Source organism: Cheilinus undulatus, linkage group 9 (genome assembly GCF_018320785.1).
Source record: "Cheilinus undulatus linkage group 9, ASM1832078v1, whole genome shotgun sequence".
NCBI lineage: Eukaryota > Metazoa > Chordata > Actinopteri > Labriformes > Labridae > Cheilinus > Cheilinus undulatus.
This window is the reverse complement of record NC_054873.1, coordinates 521,949-545,559: the sequence shown is the minus strand read 5'-3', so window position 1 is coordinate 545,559 and position 23,611 is coordinate 521,949. Positions and strand designations below refer to the sequence as shown.

General features: G+C 36.3%; 1 protein-coding gene across 1 annotated transcript; it reads left to right on the top strand.

Moving 5' to 3' along the window:
* The first annotated feature begins 498 nt into the window (after positions 1-498).
* nup160 (nucleoporin 160) lies at positions 499-23,611 on the top strand. The gene is made up of 19 exons (XM_041795774.1): positions 499-686; positions 931-1,001; positions 2,170-2,329; positions 2,640-2,709; positions 2,792-2,890; positions 3,072-3,191; positions 3,316-3,411; positions 5,868-5,962; positions 6,045-6,141; positions 6,492-6,597; positions 7,892-8,052; positions 8,260-8,320; positions 8,556-8,666; positions 9,199-9,322; positions 9,616-9,717; positions 9,795-9,936; positions 10,093-10,218; positions 23,192-23,287; positions 23,364-23,611. Exons 1-19 carry the CDS (start codon positions 529-531, stop codon positions 23,445-23,447), a joined length of 2,079 nt encoding a protein of 692 aa, XP_041651708.1. The 5' UTR covers positions 499-528; the 3' UTR covers positions 23,448-23,611.

Here is a 23,611-nt window from a genome sequence, read left to right as displayed (position 1 = left end):
ATTTGATGAATCTAGGACAAAGTCAAAGGAGGGGGCTTTAACTTTGAAAACTGTAAGGGGGCGCTATTTTTGCAATTCTGGATTTTCATGTTGGAGACCCAAAAAATATCGAAATTTTCACGAGACCAGATGTACGTGCAAAGTTTCCTGCGAATTCAGAAATGTTAAGGGCCTCTAAAGTCCATGCGATGACGGCAAATGATATGTTGAAAAATCCTAGCAGATACAATTAGGTCCTCACAACCCTCAGTGCTCGGGCCCTAATAAACACACAAATCTATAAATATAAACAAAAATATATATAAATGAACACAAAAATCGATATAAATATACTAAATGTATATATACACAACAATATATATGAATATACACAAATATATATGTAAATATATACCAAAAATCTATAAATATATACGAAAATAAATGAATAAATATACACAAAAATGTATAAACATACACAAAAATAGATTTTCACCATGCCTTTGTATTCATGTTGGTATTACCTGTTGTTGTTTCCTACCTGTGCCCATGTTTACCTGTGTTGTCCAGGTGTTTCTCGGCGGTGGCGCTCAGCTGCTGCAGCTCCAGCAGGACTTGATTCCTCGCAGCTCTCACCTCCTCTCCTCCTATCACCTGCTCAAACACATCAGCCAAAGCCCCGCCTCCTGCGTACCTGTCGACATACTGTGAGTACAAATACCATGTAATGTGAAGACTTTATCCTTACAGCCATTATATTAGGTACACCTCTTAACTAAACACAAAACCTTTTCCCTTATCCTGATGCTGGCTTTGACCCGCAGCTCTTCATCCTCCTCGTGTCTGACATTCGCACTAATGAGCAGTAAACCAGACGTACCTAATAAAGTGACCACTGAGTATAGACTTGTGTTTCTAACCTTCATGATGACCGTCCTCTCTCACCTGCAGAGACGCTCACCTGCAGCACCTCACCGTGTTGGAGCTGTCCGACGCCCCGTCAGTCTCCTCACACAGATCAGGTCAGGTCATCTCCATTTTAAAACCCCAATTCCAAAAAAGTTGGGACGCTGTGTAAATGTGAATAAAAACAGAAGTCAGTGATGTCAGACCTCATAAACCCACATTTGATTCTAGTAGAGCGGAAACAACAGATCAGATGTTAAACTGACATTTTACCATTTCAGACAATATTAGTTCATTTTGAGTTTGATGGCAGCAACACATCTCAAAAAAGTAGGGACAGGCCCATGATTACCAGTGTAGCATCCCCTCTTCTTTAACAACGGTCTGTAAACGTCTAGGAGTGAGGAGACCAGCTGATGGAGAGGAATGTTGTCCCATTCTGTCTGATGTAGGATTCTAGCAGCCCAACAGTCCTGGGTTGTCTTTGCTGGATTTCTCCTTTTCTGATGCTCTAAATCAGTGTAAAGAGCCAACTGGTTGAAAAATACTTCTGCAAGAGCCACAATCTAAGGGGTGCAGTAAAAACAGCTTAAAGTACAATAACAGTAAGTTTAAGGTGGCAAAAATGGTCAGAAAGCAACAAAAATGGGAGAAAAGGGTGAAAATGGGGAGGAAACGTGGAAAAGGGGTCAGAAATTAGCAAGAAATGGATGAGAATTGACAAGAAATGAGTTATGGGTGACATAAAATGGTCCAAATGTGGCAAAAAAAAAGAGTGAAAAGTGACTAAGATGGGCAAAAAGCAGCCAAGAGTGGCAAAAATGGGCAACAAATAGGAAAAAAGTGGTATTTGGTGGCAAAAGGTAGCTGAAATGGGTAAAAATTGGGAGAAAAAATGGTGAAAAAGTACAAAAATGGGATGAAAGTGGCAAAAATTGGGTTAAAAGTTACAAAAAAAGTGTTAAAATGGGTAAAAAGGCAGGAAAAAGTGGTATTTAATAGCAAAATGTAACTTAAATAGGTGAAGAGGTGAAAAATGGTGACAAAAGGGCAGAAAAGTTTCTCTTCTTTAAGGTTTTCTGGGTAAATAATTAAGATTTAGACATAAAAGAGCCACACGTTGAGTATCACTGCTCTAAATGTTTTCTGATGGTGAAGGTCTGGACTGCAGGCAGACCTGGACTCTTCTCCTTTGAACCCTCCACCCCCTCTTAGTCTGGGTGCCTTTTAAAGTATGAACATGTAATATTGATCACCAGAACCTCATCAGATGTTTCTGTTTAGTTCTGAGTCCTCAGACGGTGGTGGAGCTCTTCTACCAGACCATGGCGAGGAAGATGATGGTCTCCCAGATCTTCTCTCAGCAGCAGCAGCAGCACACCGACGCCCTGCTCCACTGGACCCACATCACCTCCAACCTGGTCCACCTGCTGGCTCAGCTGCTGTATCCTCACCTCCCACACCTGGTGGCTTCTGTAGACTAGAAAACTTTACTTCAGAAGTGAGGCTGTATCAGAGTTAAACTAAGGAGCAGAGGAGGCAGGGTCAGAGGTCACGCTGATTCTGCATTAATGATAATTGATATCAGATTTATTATTTTATCATATTCACAGTCATCCAGGTGTCTGATAGAGCAGTCTGACAGCTGATTGGTGGGTGTGGTGTTCACATTAACCGAGGTGTCGGCTCTAAACTGACAGCAGCTTTGTTTTCATCCTCTCTGTTGTTGTTGAATCTTAACCAGTGTCTCCCAGTTGGCCCAATAACACTGGTTTCCAGTTCCCTGAGTGTCTGATGGCCAACTGTCAGTACACTCAGCTCCAGGTGAGTTTACCCGGGTGGATCGATAACCTGCTGTGATCAGATATCCCATGGCTAATCAATAACTGGGTTTGATCCTCTGCAGGAGTATGTGAGGCTGATCGGGCCGTGGTGTCAGATGAACGTGGGCTCTCGACGGTTCATGCTCGGACAGTGTTACCTCGCCGACGGAGAGGGACAGAAGGTGAGTCCAGACGGCTGAGGACACACCTGAGGGTCTGTCAAATATGTCTCCTTATCTCCTGTCCTCATGCTGTCTCCTTGTCTCCTCATGCTGTCTCCTTGTCTTCTCACATTACCTCCTTGTCTCCTTGTGTCCTCACATTACCTCCTTGTCCCCTCACGTTACCTCCTTGTCTCCTCAGGCTCTCCAGTGTTTCCAGGAGGCGGCGTCTGAGGTGGAGAAGGAGGAGTTCCTGTTGAGACTGACGGGCAGTGAGGAGGAGGAGTCAGCGTCTACCCCCCGCCTACAGTATTATAATAAGGTACAACCCTAACCATGGTACAGCTCACAATTAAAGGTTCAATACGCAGAATTTTCACAGTGAAAGTCTGAAGACTGAAAGAAGAGACTTTGAGGGTTATTGTTTGGCGTGTTTGTGAGTCCAGGTGCTGAGGCTGTTGGAGGATGTGGGTCTACCTGAGCTCGTGATCCAGCTGGCCTCTCTCGCCATCTCAGAGGCCACCAGCGACGTCAACAGCCAGGTAAAAACAGTAATAATGATTATAATGATATGAGGAATTTTAGTAGATGGTATATGTGAGGATCTTTTCATGCAGAGCTGATACTGTAGAGCTGCAGAGTAAAACCCAGGACTGTAACTGTTACACTGAATGGTGATGGATCAGGGGACAGCAGGACCACCATGGTTAGAAGCTAAACGTAGAGTTTTAGCTTCAGACCATTAGAGGAACATTATTAATGACCAGGCTTTTATTCTCTGATGTTGTAGGAGAGATGAAGAAGAGCTCTGTGTCTTTGAGAGGACACTAGAGAGGACTAAAGTGGTCAGACCTGCTGTTAACTGATTCTTCACACATTCACTGACATGTTAGTGACGTTTATTTAAAACTAAAGATCAAACTCCTCACATCAGGGCCGCGTAGCTCAGTGGTTTACATTGGAGGCCAGAGTACCACCTCTGTACATCAGCAGAGTTTAGAGCGTCAGCAGAGACTAAACACACTCCAGCCTCCTCTGTGGTGAACCGTCGCCCTCTGGTGGACGTCAGAGGTCTGCTAGACACAAACTAACAGATTCAGGGGGAGTTTCTTTAACACAGTCACCTAAACATCAGACTACAAAAGACAAGATCATTTACTCATGCTGCTAACGCTCACCTGATTCTCAGGTGCTGTGTAAAATCTGGTTTTTAGTCTGCAAGATCTAGATCAGTCTGCAAGATCTAGATCAGTCTGCAGGATCTAGATCAGTCTGCAAGATCTAGTTCAGTCTGTGTGATCTAGTTCAGTCTGCAAGATCTCGATCAGTCTGCAAGATCTAGATCGGTCTGCAAGATCTAGATCAGTCTGTGAGATCTAGTTCAGTTTGCAAGATCTAGTTCAGTCTGCAAGATCTAGATCAGTTTGCGAGATCTAGATCAGTCTGTGAGATCTAGTTCAGTCTGCAAGATCTAGATCAGTCTGCAGAATCTAGATCAGTCTGCAAGATCTAGTTCAGTCTGTGAGATCTAGTTCAGTCTGCAAGATCTAGATCAGTCTGCAAGATCTAGATCAGTCTGCGAGATCTAGTTCAGTCTGCGAGATCTAGATCAGTCTGTGAGATCTAGTTCAGTTTGCAAGATCTAGATCAGTCTGCAAGATCTCGATCAGTCTGCAAGATCTAGTTCTGTCTGTGAAATCTAGTTCAGTCTGCAAGATCTAGATCAGTCTGCAAGATCTAGATCAGTCTGCAAGATCTCGATCAGTCTGCAAGATCTAGTTCTGTCTGTGAAATCTAGTTTAGTCTGCAAGTTCTAGATCAGTCTGCAAGATCTAGATCAGTCTGCAAGATCTAGATCAGTCTGCAAGATCTAGATCAGTCTGTGAGATCTAGTTCAGTTTGCAAGATCTAGTTGAGTCTGCAAGATCTAGATCAGTTTGCGAGATCTAGATCAGTCTGTGAGATCTAGTTCAGTCTGCAAGATCTAGATCAGTCTGCAGAATCTAGATCAGTCTGCAAGATCTAGTTCAGTCTGTGAGATCTAGATCAGTCTGCGAGATCTAGATCAGTCTGTAAGATCTAGTTCAGTTTGCAAGATCTAGATCAGTCTGCAAGATCTCGATCAGTCTGCAAGATCTAGTTCTGTCTGTGAAATCTAGTTCAGTCTGCAAGATCTAGATCAGTCTGCAAGATCTAGATCAGTCTGCAAGATCTCGATCAGTCTGCAAGATCTCGATCAGTCTGCAAGATCTAGTTCTGTCTGTGAAATCTAGTTCAGTCTGCAAGATCTAGATCAGTCTGCAAGATCTAGATCAGTCTGCAAGATCTAGATCAGTCTGCAAGATCTAGATCAGTCTGCAAGATCTAGTTCTGTCTGTGAAATCTAGTTCAGTCTGCAAGATCTAGATCAGTCTGCAAGATCTCGATCAGTCTGCAAGATCTAGTTCTGTCTGTGAAATCTAGTTCAGTCTGCAAGATCTAGATCAGTCTGCAAGATCTCGATCAGTCTGCAAGATCTAGTTCTGTCTGTGAAATCTAGTTCAGTCTGCAAGATCTAGATCAGTCTGCAAGATCTCGATCAGTCTGCAAGATCTAGTTCTGTCTGTGAAATCTAGTTCAGTCTGCAAGATCTAGATCAGTCTGCAAGATCTAGATCAGTCTGCAAGATCTAGATCAGTCTGCAAGATCTGGATCAGTCTGCAAGATCTAGTTTAGTCTGCAAGATCTAGTAAGATCTGGTTTAGATAACCCATTTATACATACTCAGGCTTAGATGACCCCTTCATTCATACTCAGGTTTAGATAACCCCTTCATTCATACTCAGGTTTAGACGAACCCTTCATTCATACTCAGGTTTAGACGAACCCTTCATTCATACTCAGGTTTAGACGAACCCTTCATTCATACTCAGGTTTAGACGAACCCTTCATTCATACTCAGGTTTAGTCTAGGTGAATGAGGTGTCCAGGATCATCCCTAATCTCTCTTGTGTTGTAGGCGGCTCTGTGGACCAGGATCTTCAAACATCACCTGGATCTGGGTCACAACAGCGAGGCCTATGAAGCTCTGACCCAGAACCCTGACAGCAGCATGTGAGGACCTTAAACCTGCATGTATGTAAACATGGATGATAATGTGAACATGAAGACTCAGACATTTTTATGGTGTCTCCAGGCAGCTGGACTGTCTTCGTCAGCTGGTGGTGGTTCTGTGTGAACGCTCTCAGCTCCAGGATTTGGTCCAGTTCCCCTACGTGAACCTGCATGATGAGGTGAGACAGTCAGCTGAGCTCTGACCCCTTTACAGAAACCTTTATTTATGAAACCATCTACCATTAAATGACACAGCCGTTAATATCAGCAGAGAGGAGCTGTGGGTTAGAGTCAGTGTTCGTTAATGGGTTAAATCTGTCCTCCAGTCTGACCAGTCTGGACGTTAATGCTCTGAGGATGCTGGGTTCTGTTGGGTCGATAGAGACCAGGATCTGTGGGTGTAATGAAAAGGTGTTCATGGTCACAGAGAGAACACCTGTAAATCCTCCTGATCCTCTGAGCTTACCTGAACCGTCACCTCAGTCCTGGACTAAAGGCTCACCTGTTGGTGTCTGTGGTGTTCCCTCAGGTGGTCAGCATCATCGAGTCTCGGGCCCGGGGTCTGGACCTGCTGGCTCATAACTACTACGAGCTGCTGTACGCCTTCCACATCAACAGACACAACTACAGGAAAGGTAAGAATGCCATTTAAAGTGTCAGCTAAGTGCAAAGCATTCTGGGTGTAGAACAGTGCAGGCTGCTTAGACCAAAGCCTGGTTTGTTTAGAAAGAATCAACAAGTCAACCTTTGTTCTATAAAACCATGAAGCCCAGAGGGTTTCCATAGAAACTAAGACCGTGTTCTTATTTATGATCTGAGGTCAGGCGAGGAGCAGTGAAGTGATCATGAGGACCCAAATTAGGATTATTTAGACCAGTGATCCTCCACCCTGTGGCTCTTTTATGTTTTAACTTCAAATATTATTCCCCCACAAAATCTTAACAAAGGGAAATTTTTTTTTACCATTTTTGCCACTTTTCATCCATCAAAGCTACCTTTTGCCATTAAATACCATATTTTTCCTAGTTTTTGCCTTCTTTTTTTTTCATTTTTAGCCACTTTTATTCCATTTTGGCTCATTTAAGATACCTTTTGCCATTAAATACTATATTTTTCCTAGTTTTTGCCACTTTTTGCAAATTTTTAAGCATTTTTTGCCACTTTTATCCTATTTTTGCCCATTTTAGATACCTTTTGCCATTAAATACTATATTTTTCCTAGTTAATGCCCATTTTTGCTACTGTTTATGCATCTTTTTACGCATTTTTTGCCACTTTAATTACATTTTGCCTCCTTTAAGCTACCTTTTGCCATTTAATACCACTTGTTTCCTCTGTTTTGCCAGTTTTTGCCACTCTTGACTGCCTTTTGCCCATTTTAGTCACTTTTCACTCATTTTTTTTTCCCACGTTTTTCCCACTTTTGGACCATTTTTTTGCTACCTGTAACTCTTTTTTTGTCACTTCTCACCCAGTTTTTCTACTTTCTGACCCTTTTTTAACGTTTTCCTCCCCACTTTTACCCTTTTTCACCCGTTTTTGTTGCTTTTTGACCATTTTTGCCTCCTTTAACTTATTGTAAGTGCTAATTCAAGCTATTTTTGCTTCACCTCTTAGATTGTGGCTCTTTCAAAGGTAGTTTTCAATAACTTGGCTCTTTGGTTGAGCAGGGTTGAGTACCACTGGTCTAGACTCTCTGTGGTGGACCTGGACTCAGGATGAGTCTGGTCTGAGGTCTGGTTCAGAGTCCTTTAGCTCTAGCTCTGCTGACAGAGGAACTCTAGACTGATAGATACAGAGACAGAAGGTTAATCTGTGGTTTGGACGGACACGTCAGCTGATTTAGAGGTCAGATAGATCTGATCACTGATCAATAACCTCTGATCAGGTACGCTAACTCTGTCTTTGTGGTCGTCCTGTGTTGTGTAGCGGGGACGGTGATGTTTGAGCTGGGGATGCGTCTGGGTCGGGAGGTCCGGACTCGCCAAGGTCTGCAGAAACAGGTGAACTGTTACCTGTCTGCTCTCACCTGTCTGCGCCTCATCAGACCAGAGTACGCCTGGATTGTCCAGCCGGCCTCCGGCGCCGTGGTACACGCCCACACACACTAACACACACACTGAGGTGTTTTTAGCTGCCGTCGCTGGTCAGGCCTGAAGGAGCTGCAGAAACCGTCTGTTGTTTTGAGTCTTCCTCTCATCATTAGGGGTGGGGGTCTAAACCCAGCTCTGTCAGTGTCCTCAGTACTGTGATTTAATATTCACACCTGTGACTCACCTGTCTGTCTGTTCCCACAGTACGAGCGTCCTGGAGCGTCTCCAAAAAGGAACTCTGATGGAGAGTTAACGTCTGAACCAGGTGACCTAATCACTCTTTGAGTAAGCTTTATTAGCATCCTCACTGTGGACAGACTGATGAGCTCTAACCTTCAAAACTTTATTTAAATATTTGATCAGATCTAAACTGTGGGGTCACTGCGCCCCCTGGTGGTTCTACAGATGGTCATTGAGTCTTTGATCAGATCTAAACTGTGGGGTCACTGCGCCCCCTGGTGGTTCTACTGACGGTCACTGACTCTGTGTTTGTCCTGCAGTCAGACGTCAGGTAGACATCCTGGAACTCAAGGACCTGGAGAAGGAGTACATCCTGTCCCGCAGCCGTCTCACACTAGCACAGCATCACCCTCCATCCGCCGCCATCGCAGGTACGCCACAAACACCTGCTCACTGTTGTTAGTGACATCAAGAACAGGAAACTGCACTAAAGTAGATACATGATCAGATTAGAGATTTTAATCTGAAGGATTGATTCATTCAGGCTGACCAGTATTCAGATATGACAACATTTACACATTCTCTCTCTCTCTGTCTCTGTCTCTCTCTCTCTCTCTCTCCGTCTCTCTCTCTCTCTCTCTGTCTCTCTTTCTCTGTCTCTCTCTCTCTCTCTCTCTCTGTCTCCCTCTGTCTCACTCTCTCTCTCTGATTCCCTCTCTCTCTCTGTCTCTCTCTCTGTCTGTCTCTGTCTTTCTCTCTCTCTCTCTCCCTCTCTGTCTCCCTCTCTCTCTCTGATTCCCTCTCTCTCTCTCTCTCTTTGTCTCTCTTTCTCTCTGTCTTTCTCTCTGTCTCCCTCTCTCTCTCTGATTCCCTCTCTCTCTTTGTCTCCCTTTCTCTCTCTGTCTCTGTCTCTGTCTCTCTGTCTCCCTCTCTCTCTCTTTCTCTCTCTCTCTCTCTCTACAGGAAGTGCATCAGCGGAGGAGATGGTGGCCTTGTTGGTCCAAACAGGACTCTTTGACTCTGCTGTGTCGGTGTGTCAGACGTTCAATCTGAGCCTGATGTCGGTGTTTGAAGGGTTGACCTTTAAGTGAGTGTCTTACCACTTTCTGTTTGCGTCAGCTGTTTGATAAACGTTTTTCTGGTGCTGTCATTGATTTAGACAGCTGTAATAATCTTTATAATTGTCATGATTAGAATTCAACCTCAGTCTAAATGATTATTACAGTAATAATAATGTGACCTCAGAGATTAATTCAGATTAAACTTTAATCTCTTTAACCTAAATCTAGATTTCGTCTTCAACTTCCTGTTCAGTGGCGTTGCATAAACCCTGGTCAGGTGTGAGCAGAGGTCAGGTCTTTACGGTTTGTTTGTTTTCAGGTGTATAAAGCTCCAGTTTGGGGGGGAGGAGTCTCAGAATGAAGCTTGGAGCTGGTTGGCTGCTAACCAGCTGTCCTCAGTCGTCAATACTAAAGAGTCCAGGTCTGATTGGTTCATTTATGATTATGATTTATTGTTTATGAGGCGTCTGTTGTAAAATCCATGGATGTTGTTTTCAGTGCAACAGACGAGGCGTGGCGTCTCCTGGCCTCCTACCTGGACAGGTATCCATCCTCTAATGGACGACATCATCGCTGTGTCATCAACAAGCTCCTCTCACATGGCGTGCCCCTCCCTGATTGGTTGATCAAATCCTACAAGGTGAGCGCTGAGCCAATGAGGAGAAGAAAAACTCTCTCCAGCCCCGCCCTTTTTACATATGTGGTCACTTCCACGGAGTAGATGCTATTCATGGCAGCCGTTTTTTCCCAGTATGCACTGCAAATGTACATGTAGATAATAATGTTGGCGTTTCAGGCGGTGGACGCAGCGTCTCTGCTACGTCTCTTCCTGAACTTTGACCTGCTGGAAGCGGCGGCCGAGCTGGTGATGGAGAACGTGGACGCTCTGCTGGGACGAGGACACCTGGACTATGGCATACAGGTAAGGAGTACTGCAGACAGGTGGGGAGTACTAAATACAGACAGGTAAGGAGTACTGCAGACAGGTGGGGAGTACTAAATACAGACAGGTAAGGAGTACTGCAGACAGGTGAGGAGTACTACAGACAGGTGAGGAGTACTGCAGACAGGTGGGGAGTACTAAATACAGACAGGTAAGGAGTACTGCAGACAGGTGAGGAGTACTACAGACAGGTGAGGAGTACTGCAGACAGGTGAGGAGTACTGCAGACAGGTGAGGAGTACTACAGACAGGTGAGGAGTACTGCAGACAGGTGGGGAGTACTACAGACAGGTGAGGAGTACTAAATACAGGTGAGGAGTACTGCAGACAGGTGGGGAGTACTGCAGACAGGTGGGGAGTACTAAATACAGACAGGTAAGGAGTACTGCAGACAGGTGAGGAGTACTACAGACAGGTGAGGAGTACTAAATACAGACAGGTAAGGAGTACTACAGACAGGTGAGGAGTACTGCAGACAGGTGGGGAGTACTAAATACAGACAGGTAAGGAGTACTGCAGACAGGTGAGGAGTACTACAGACAGGTGAGGAGTACTAAATACAGACAGGTAAGGAGTACTACAGACAGGTGAGGAGTACTGCAGACAGGTGAGGAGTACTAAATACAGACAGGTAAGGAGTACTGCAGACAGGTGGGGAGTACTAAATACAGACAGGTAAGGAGTACTGCAGACAGGTGAGGAGTACTACAGACAGGTGAGGAGTACTAAATACAGACAGGTAAGGAGTACTACAGACAGGTGAGGAGTACTGCAGACAGGTGGGGAGTACTAAATACAGACAGGTAAGGAGTACTGCAGACAGGTGAGGAGTACTACAGACAGGTGAGGAGTACTACAGACAGGTGAGGAGTACTAAATACAGGTGAGGAGTACTGCAGACAGGTGAGGAGTACTACAGACAGGTGAGGAGTACTAAATACAGGTGAGGAGTACTGCAGACAGGTGAGGAGTACTGCAGAGAGGTGGTACAAATCCTACAGATTCTAGGGTATAAATACTACAGATACTAGGGTATAAATACTACAGATTCTAGGGTATAAATACTACAGTTATTTAGGTATAAATAATACAGTTATTAGGATATAAATACTACAGATACTAGGGTATAAATACTACAGATACTAGGGTATAAATACTACAGATAATAGGGTATAAATACTACAGATTCTAGGGTATACATACTACAGTTATTTAGGTATAAATAATACAGTTATTAGGGTATAAATACTACAGATACTAGGGTATAAATACTACAGATACTAGGGTATAAATACTACAGATACTAGGGTATAAATACTACAGTTATTTAGGTATAAATAATACAGTTATTAGGGTATAAATACTACAGATACTAGGGTATAAATACTACAGATAATAGGGTATAAATACTACAGTTATTTAGGTATAAATAATACAGTTATTAGGGTATAAATACTACAGTTATTTAGGTATAAATAATACAGTTATTAGGGTATAAATACTACAGATAATAGGGTATAAATACTACAGATTCTAGGGTATAAATACTACAGTTATTTAGGTATAAATAATACAGTTATTAGGGTATAAATACTACAGTTATTTAGGTATAAATAATACAGTTATTAGGGTATAAATACTACAGATAATAGGGTATAAATACTACAGATTCTAGGGTATAAATACTACAGTTATTTAGGTATAAATAATACAGTTATTAGGGTATAAATACTACAGTTATTTAGGTATAAATAATACAGTTATTAGGGTATAAATACTACAGATAATAGGGTATAAATACTACAGATTCTAGGGTATAAATACTACAGATAATAGGGTATAAATACTACAGATTCTAGGGTATAAATACTACAGATTCTAGGGTATAAATACTACAGTTATTAGGGTATAAATACTACAGATACTAGGGTATAAATACTACAGTTATTAGGGTATAAATACTACAGTTATTAGGGTATAAATACTACAGTTATTACGGTATAAATACTACAGATTATAGGGTATAAATACTACAGATACTAGGGTATAAATACTACAGATACTAGGGTATAAATACTACAGTTATTAGGGTATAAATACTACAGTTATTAGGGTATAAATACTACAGTTATTAGGGTATAAATACTACAGATTATAGGGTATAAATACTACAGTTATTAGGGTATAAATACTACAGTTATTCGGGTATAAATACTACAGATTATAGGGTATAAATACTACAGATACTAGGGTATAAATACTGCAGATTATAGGGTATAAATACTACAGATACTAGGGTATAAATACTACAGATTATAGGGTATAAATACTACAGATTATAGGGTATAAATACTACAGATACTAGGGTATAAATACTACAGATTATAGGGTATAAATACTACAGATACTAGGGTATAAATACTACAGATACTAGGGTATAAATACTACAGTTATTAGGGTATAAATACTACAGTTATCAGGGTATAAAAACTACAGTTATTAGGGTATAAATACTACAGATTATAGGGTATAAATACTACAGATACTAGGGTATAAATACTACAGTTATTAGGGTATAAATACTACAGATACTAGGGTATAAATACTACAGTTATTAGGGTATAAATACTACAGTTATTAGGGTATAAATACTACAGTTATTAGGGTATAAATACTACAGATACTAGGGTATAAATACTCCAGTTATTAGGGTATAAATACTACAGATACTAGGGTATAAATACTACAGATACTAGGGTATAAATACTACAGATATTAGGGTATAAATACTACAGTTATTAGGGTATAAATACTACAGATACTAGGGTATAAATACTACAGATTATAGGGTATAAATACTACAGATACTAGGGTATAAATACTACAGATACTAGGGTATAAATACTACAGATACTAGGGTATAAATACTACAGTTATTAGGGTATAAATACTACAGATACTAGGGTATAAATACTACAGATACTAGGGTATAAATATTACAGATACTAGGGTATAAATACTACAGTTATTAAGGTATAAATACTACAGATACTAGGGTATAAATACTACAGTTATTAGGGTATAAATACTACAGATTATAGGGTATAAATACTACAGATACTAGGGTATAAATACTACAGATACTAGGGTATAAATACTACAGATACTAGGGTATAAATACTACAGTTATTAGGGTATAAATACTACAGTTATTAGGGTATAAATACTACAGTTATCAGGGTATAAAAACTACAGTTATTAGGGTATAAATACTACAGTTATTAGGGTATAAATACTACAGTTATTAGGGTATAAATACTACAGTTATTAGGGTATAAATACTACAGATACTAGGGTATAAATACTACAGATACTAGGGTATAAATACTACAGATACTAGGGTATAAATACTACAGATACTAGGGTATAAATACTACAGTTATTAGGGTATAAATACTACAGTTATTAGGGTATAAATACTACAGATACTAGGGTATAAATACTACAGTTATTAGGGTATAAATACTACAGATACTAGGGTATAAATACTACAGTTATTAGGGTATAAATACTACAGTTATTAGGGTATAAATACTACAGTTATTAGGGTATAAATACTACAGATACTAGGGTATAAATACTCCAGTTATTAGGGTATAAATACTAAAGATACTAGGGTATAAATACTACAGATACTAGGGTATAAATACTACAGATATTAGGGTATAAATACTACAGTTATTAGGGTATAAATACTACAGTTATTAGGGTATAAATACTACAGATACTAGGGTATAAATACTACAGATTATAGGGTATAAATACTACAGATACTAGGGTATAAATACTACAGATACTAGGGTATAAATACTACAGATACTAGGGTATAAATACTACAGTTATTAGGGTATAAATACTACAGATTATAGGGTATAAATACTACAGATACTAGGGTATAAATATTACAGATACTAGGGTATAAATACTACAGTTATTAAGGTATAAATACTACAGATACTAGGGTATAAATACTACAGATAATAGGGTATAAATACTACAGATTCTAGGGTATACATACTACAGTTATTTAGGTATAAATAATACAGTTATTAGGGTATAAATACTACAGATACTAGGGTATAAATACTACAGATACTAGGGTATAAATACTACAGATACTAGGGTATAAATACTACAGATTCTAGGGTATAAATACTACAGTTATTTAGGTATAAATAATACAGTTATTAGGGTATAAATACTACAGATACTAGGGTATAAATACTACAGATACTAGGGTATAAATACTACAGATAATAGGGTATAAATACTACAGTTATTTAGGTATAAATAATACAGTTATTAGGGTATAAATACTACAGTTATTTAGGTATAAATAATACAGTTATTAGGGTATAAATACTACAGATAATAGGGTATAAATACTACAGATTCTAGGGTATAAATACTACAGTTATTTAGGTATAAATAATACAGTTATTAGGGTATAAATACTACAGTTATTTAGGTATAAATGATACAGTTATTAGGGTATAAATACTACAGATAATAGGGTATAAATACTACAGATTCTAGGGTATAAATACTACAGTTATTAGGGTATAAATACTACAGATACTAGGGTATAAATACTACAGATACTAGGGTATAAATACTACAGATACTAGGGTATAAATACTACAGATACTAGGGTATAAATACTACAGTTATTAGGGTATAAATACTACAGATACTAGGGTATAAATACTACAGTTATTAGGGTATAAATACTACAGATACTAGGGTATAAATACTACAGTTATTAGGGTATAAATACTACAGTTATTAGGGTATAAATACTACAGTTATTAGGGTATAAATACTACAGTTATTAGGGTATAAATACTACAGATACTAGGGTATAAATACTACAGTTATTAGGGTATAAATACTACAGTTATTAGGGTATAAATACTACAGTTATTAGGGTATAAATACTACAGTTATTAGGGTATAAATACTACAGATACTAGGGTATAAATACTACAGTTATTAGGGTATAAATACTACAGTTATTAGGGTATAAATACTACAGATACTAGGGTATAAATACTACAGTTATTAGGGTATAAATACTACAGTTATTAGGGTATAAATACTACAGATACTAGGGTATAAATACTACAGATACTAGGGTATAAATACTACAGATACTAGGGTATAAATACTACAGTTATTAGGGTATAAATACTACAGTTATTAGGGTATAAATACTACAGTTATTAGGGTATAAATACTACAGATACTAGGGTATAAATACTACAGATACTAGGGTATAAATACTACAGATTATAGGGTATAAATACTACAGATACTAGGGTATAAATACTACAGTTATTAGGGTATAAATACTACAGATACTAGGGTATAAATACTACAGATACTAGGGTATAAATACTACAGATACTAGCGTATAAATACTACAGTTATTAGGGTATAAATACTACAGATACTAGCGTATAAATACTACAGTTATTAGGGTATAAATACTACAGATACTAGGGTATAAATACTACAGTTATTAGGGTATAAATACTACAGATACTAGCGTATAAATACTACAGTTATTAGGGTATAAATACTACAGATACTAGGGTATAAATACTACAGATTATAGGGTATAAATACTACAGATTATAGGGTATAAATACTACAGATACTAGGGTATAAATACTACAGATACTAGGGTATAAATACTACAGTTATTAGGGTATAAATACTACAGTTATTAGGGTATAAATACTACAGTTATCAGGGTATAAAAACTACAGTTATTAGTGTATAAATACTACAGATTATAGGGTATAAATACTACAGATACTAGGGTATAAATACTACAGATACTAGGGTATAAATACTACAGATACTAGGGTATAAATACTACAGTTATTAGGGTATAAATACTACAGTTATTAGGGTATAAATACTACAGTTATCAGGGTATAAAAACTACAGTTATTAGTGTATAAATACTACAGATTATAGGGTATAAATACTACAGATTATAGGGTATAAATACTACAGATACTAGGGTATAAATACTACAGATACTAGAGTATAAATACTACAGTTATTAGGGTATAAATACTACAGATACTAGGGTATAAATACTACAGTTATTAGGGTATAAATACTACAGATTATAGGGTATAAATACTACAGATACTAGGGTATAAATACTACAGTTATTAGGGTATAAATACTACAGTTATCAGGGTATAAAAACTACAGTTATTAGTGTATAAATACTACAGATTATAGGGTATAAATACTACAGTTATTAGGGTATAAATACTACAGTTATCAGGGTATAAAAACTACAGTTATTAGGGTATAAATACTACAGATTATAGGGTATAAATACTACAGATACTAGGGTATAAATACTACAGTTATTAGGGTATAAATACTACAGTTATCAGGGTATAAAAACTACAGTTATTAGTGTATAAATACTACAGATTATAGGGTATAAATACTACAGTTATCAGGGTATAAAAACTACAGTTATTAGGGTATAAATACTACAGATACTAGGGTATAAATACTACAGTTATTAGGGTATAAATACTACAGTTATTAGGGTATAAATACTACAGTTATTAGGGTATAAATACTACAGATACTAGGGTATAAATACTACAGTTATTAGGGTATAAATACTACAGTTATTAGGGTATAAATACTACAGATACTAGGGTATAAATACTACAGATTATAGGGTATAAATACTACAGATACTAGGGTATAAATACTACAGTTATTAGGGTATAAATACTACAGATTATAGGGTATAAATACTACAGATACTAGGGTATAAATACTACAGATACTAGGGTATAAATACTACAGTTATTAGGGTATAAATACTACAGATACTAGGGTATAAATACTACAGTTATTAGGGTATAAATACTACAGATATTAGGGTATAAATACTACAGTTATTAGGGTATAAATACTACAGTTATTAGGGTATAAATACTACAGTTATTAGGGTATAAATACTACAGTTATTAGGGTATAAATACTACAGATACTAGGGTATAAATACTACAGTTATTAGGGTATAAATACTACAGTTATTAGGGTATAAATACTACAGTTATTAGGGTATAAATACTACAGTTATTAGGGTATAAATACTACAGATTATAGGGTATAAATACTACAGATACTAGGGTATAAATACTACAGTTATTAGGGTATAAATACTACAGATACTAGGGTATAAATACTACAGTAATTAGGGTATAAATACTACAGTTATTAGGGTATAAATACTACAGATACTAGGGTATAAATACTACAGTTATTAGGGTATAAATACTACAGTTATTAGGGTATAAATACTACAGATACTAGGGTATAAATACTACAGATACTAGGGTATAAATACTACAGTTATTAGGGTATAAATACTACAGATACTAGGGTATAAATACTACAGATACTAGGGTATAAATACTACAGTTATTAGGGTATAAATACTACAGTTATTAGGGTATAAATACTACAGATACTAGGGTATAAATACTACAGATACTAGCGTATAAATACTACAGTTATTAGGGTATAAATACTACAGATACTAGGGTTTAAATACTACAGTTATTAGGGTATAAATACTACAGATACTAGGGTATAAATACTACAGATACTAGGGTATAAATACTACAGATACTAGCGTATAAATACTACAGTTATTAGGGTATAAATACTACAGATACTAGCGTATAAATACTACAGTTATTAGGGTATAAATACTACAGATACTAGGGTATAAATACTACAGTTATTAGGGTATAAATACTACAGTTATTAGGGTATAAATACTACAGATACTAGGGTATAAATACTACAGTTATTAGGGTATAAATACTACAGATACTAGGGGTTTAAATACTAGTTATTAGGGTATAAATACTACAGATACTAGGTATAAATACTACAGATACTAGGGTATAAATACTACAGATACTAGCGTATAAATACTACAGTTATTAGGGTATAAATACTACAGATACTAGCGTATAAATACTACAGTTATTAGGGTATAAATACTACAGATACTAGGGTATAAATACTACAGTTATTAGGGTATAAATACTACAGATACTAGGGTATAAATACTACAGTTATTAGGGTATAAATACTACAGTTATTAGTGTAAAAATACTACATATTATAGGGTATAAATACTACAGATATTAGGGTATAAATACTACAGATACTTAGGGTATAAATACTACAGTTATAGGTATAAATACTACAGTTATTAGGCATAAATACTACAGATACTAGGGTATAAACACTACAGATAATTAGGCATAAATACTACAGATATTAGGGTATAAATACTACAGATTAGGGCATAAATACTACAGATTAGGTATAAATACCACAGCTACAGATACTAGGGTATAAATACTACAGTTATTAGGGTATAAATACTACAGTTATTAGGGTATAAATACTACAGTTATTAGGTATAAATACTACAGATACTAGGGCATAAATACTACAGATACTAGGCATAAATACTACAGATACTAGGGCATAAACACACTACAGTTATTAGGGTATAAATACTACAGTTATTAGGCATAAATACTACAGATACTAGGGCATAAATACTACAGATACTAGGGTATAAATACTACAGATACTAGGTATAAATACTACAGTTATTAGGGCTATAAATACTACAGTTATTAGGGTATAAATACTACAGTTATTAGGCATAAATACTACAGATACTACAGATACTAGGGTATAAATACTACAGATACTAGGCATAAATACTACAGTTATTAGGGTATAAATACTACAGTTATTAGGGTATAAATACTACAGATACTAGGGTATAAATACTACAGATATAGGGTATAAATACTACAGTTATTAGGGTATAAATACTACAGTTATTAGGGTATAAATACTCACAGATACTATTAGGGTATAAATACTACAGATACTAGGGTATAAATACTACAGATACTAGGGGTATAAATACTACAGATTACTAGGGTATAAATACTACAGAAATACTACAGTTATTAGGGTATAAATACTACAGATACTAGGTATAAATACTACAGATATTAGGGTATAAATACTACAGTTATTAGGGTATAAATACTACAGTATTAGGGTATAAATACTACAGATACTAGGTATAAATACTACAGATACTAGGCATAAATACTACAGATACTAGGGTATAAATACTACAGTTATTAGGGTATAAATACTACAGATTAGGTATAAATACTACAGTTATTAGGGTATAAATACTATAAATACTACAGATACTAGGGTATAAATACTACAGATACTAGGCATAAATACTACAGTTATTAGGGTATAAATACTACAGTTATTAGGGTATAAATACTACAGTTATTAGGGGTATAAATACTACAGATACTAGGGTATAAATACTACAGTTATTAGGGTATAAATACTACAGATACTAGGCATAAATACTACAGATTATAGGGTATAAATACTACAGATTATAGGCATAAATACTACAGATACTAGGCATAAATACTACAGATACTAGGGTATAAATACTACAGTTATTAGGTATAAATACTACAGTTATTAGGCATAAATACTACAGATTATTAGGGTATAAATACTACAGTTATTAGGGTATAAATACTACAGATTACTAGGGGTATAAATACTACAGATACTAGGGTATAAATACTACAGATATTAGGGGTATAAATACTACAGATACTAGGGTATAAATACTACAGTTATTAGGGTATAAATACTACAGTTATTAGGGGTATAAATACTACAGTTATTAGGTATAAATACTGCAGATATAGGGTATAAATACTACAGTTATTAGGGTATAAATACTACAGAATACTACAGATACTAGGGTATAAATACTACAGATACTAGAGTATAAATACTACAGTTATTAGGGTATAAATACTACAGATACTAGGGTATAAATACTACAGATTAGGGTATAAATACTACAGATTATAGGGCATAAATACTACAGATACTAGGGTATAAATACTACAGTTATTAGGCATAAATACTACAGTTAAGGGTATAAATACTACAGTTATTAGGGTATAAATACTACAGTTATTAGGGTATAAATACTACAGTTATTAGGGTATAAATACTACAGTTATTAGGGTATAAATACTACAGTTATTAGGGTATAAATACTACAGATACTAGGGTATAAATACTACAGATACTAGGGTATAAATACTACAGATACTAGGGTATAAATACTACAGTTATTAGGGTATAAATACTACAGACATAGGGTATAAATACTACAGATACTAGGGTATAAATACTACAGATACTAGGGTATAAATACTACAGTTATTAGGGTATAAATACTACAGATACTAGGGTATAAATACTACAGTTATTAGGGTATAAATACTACAGTTATTAGGGTATAAATACTACAGTTATTAGGGTATAAATACTACAGATACTAGGGTATAAATACTACAGTTATTAGGGTATAAATACTACAGTTATTAGGGTATAAATACTACAGATACTAGGGTATAAATACTACAGATTATAGTGTATAAATACTACACAGTTATTAGGGTATAAATACTACAGTTATTAGGTATAAATACTACAGATACTAGGGTATAAATACTACAGTTATTAGGGTATAAATACTACAGATAATAGGGTATAAATACTACAGATACTAGGGTATAAATACTACAGTTATTAGGGTATAAATAATACAGATACTAGGGTATAAATACTACAGTTATTAGGGTATAAATACTACAGATTATAGGGTATAAATACTACAGATACTAGGGTATAAATACTACAGATACTAGGGTATAAATACTACAGTTATTAGGGTATAAATACTACAGATACTAGGGTATAAATACTACAGTTATTAGGGTATAAATACTACAGATATTAGGGTATAAATACTACAGTTATTAGGGTATAAATACTACAGTTATTAGGTATAAATACTACAGTTATTAGGGCATAAATACTACAGTTATTAGGGTATAAATACTACAGATACTAGGGTATAAATACTACAGTTATTAGGTATAAATACTACAGTTATTAGGCATATACTACAGTTATTAGGGTATAAATACTACAGTTATTAGGGTATAAATACTACAGATTAGGTATAAATACTACAGATACTAGGGTATAAATACTACAGATACTAGGGTATAAATACTACAGTTATTAGGCATAAATACTACAGACTAGGGTATAAATACTACAGTTAGGGTATAAATACTACAGTTATTAGGGTATAAATACTACAGTTATTAGGCATAAATACTACAGTTATTAGGTATAAATACTACAGATACTAGGGTATAAATACTACAGAGATTAGGCATAAATACTACAGATACTAGGGTATAAATACTACAGATTAGGGTATAAATACTACAGATACTAGGGTATAAATACTACAGATATTAGGGTATAAATACTACAGATTAGGGCATAAATACTACAGATACTAGGGTATAAATACTACAGATATTAGGGTATAAATACTACAGATACTAGGGTATAAATACTACAGTTATTAGGCATAAAATACACAGTTATTAGGGTATAAATACTACAGTTATTAGGGTATAAATACTACAGATACTAGGGTATAAATACCACAGATACTAGGGTATAAATACTACAGATATAAATACTACAGTTATTAGGGTATAAATACTACAGTTATTAGGGTATAAATACTACAGATACTAGGTATAAATACTACAGTTATTAGGTATAAATACTACAGTTATTAGGTATAAATACTACAGTTATTAGGCATAAATACTACAGTTATTAGGGTATAAATACTACAGATACTAGGTAAATACTACAGTTATTAGGGTATAAATACCACAGATACTAGGCATAAATACTGACAGAATATTAGGCATAAATACTACAGCCATTAGGGCATAAATACTACAGATACTAGGCATAAATACCACAGATATTAGGGCATAAATACTCACAGATACTAGGCATAAATACTACAGCCATTAGGCATAAATACTACATTAGGCTAATAAATACCACAGATACTAGGGCATAAATACTACAGATACTAGGCATAAATACCACAGATACTAGGCATAAACACTACAGTTATTAGGCATAACACTACAGTCATTAGGCATAAATACTACAGCTATTAGGCATAAACACAGACAATTAGGGCATAAATACAGATACTAGGGCATAAATACTACAGATACTAGGCATAAATACTACAGTTAGCTATTAGGCATAAACACTACAGCCTTAGGCATAAATACTACAGATACTAGGCATAAATACCACAGATACAGGCATAAATACTACAGACAATTAGGCATAAACACTACAGCCATTAGGGCATAAATACCACAGTTATTAGGCATAAATACTACAGATACTAGGCATAAATACTACAGATACTAGGCATAAATACTACAGATACTAGGCATAAATACTCACAGCTATTAGGTATAAATACAGTTATTAGGGTATAAATACTACAGATACTAGGGTATAAATACTACAGATACTAGGGTATAAATACTACAGATACTAGGGTATAAATACTACAGTTATTAGGGTATAAATACTACAGTTATTAGGGTATAAATACTACAGATACTAGGGTATAAATACTACAGATACTAGGGTATAAATACTACAGATACTAGGGTATAAATACTACAGTTATTAGGGTATAAATACTACAGTTATTAGGGTATAAATACTGCAGATACTAGGGTGTCTGTCGTTGATGCGTCCGTTTCATAATGGTTGTTGAACCTTCATGGTCAAACTTGCCGTTGACCAGGCTCCTCCCCCTGTCTTTCAGAGACCTCTGTCAGCCACCTCGTCCTCCGTCTGGTTGCCGTACACGTCCATCGATCAGCTGCTGCACACGCTCAATGAGACGCAGACCAACAGCAGTGTGAGTGTCACTTCCTGTTTACATGTTAACTGTGATGTCACTTCCTGTTTCCTGATGAGCCTGTGTGTGTTTTCAGATCTACCACAGAGTCCGGGAAAAGCTGAACGATTATCACAAACTGGTGGAGCAGACGACCAAACGCCGACTAATTGCTCCCTGAACCAACCAATCAGAGAGCAGCAAACAGCAGATCCTATTTTTGTACTCTGTGAGGTCAAATGTGTTCAGAACGAGTGTTGTTTAAAAAAAAGCTTTTTTTATATTTCTTTTTGTACTTGTGTCGTTTTGTAAATTTTGATCTAAATAAAGTTGAGTGTAAGCAAA

Bases quoted from the DNA above. Each gene is read 5' to 3' on its own strand.
- nup160 (XM_041795774.1), top strand. From the start codon at position 529: ATGTTTACCTGTGTTGTCCAGGTGTTTCTCGGCGGTGGCGCTCAGCTG. The intron at 2,330-2,639 runs GTATCCTCACCT...AGTGTCTCCCAG, and splicing joins CACCTGCTGGCTCAGCTGCT to TTGGCCCAATAACACTGGTT. The intron at 3,192-3,315 runs GTACAACCCTAA...TTGTGAGTCCAG, and splicing joins GCCTACAGTATTATAATAAG to GTGCTGAGGCTGTTGGAGGA.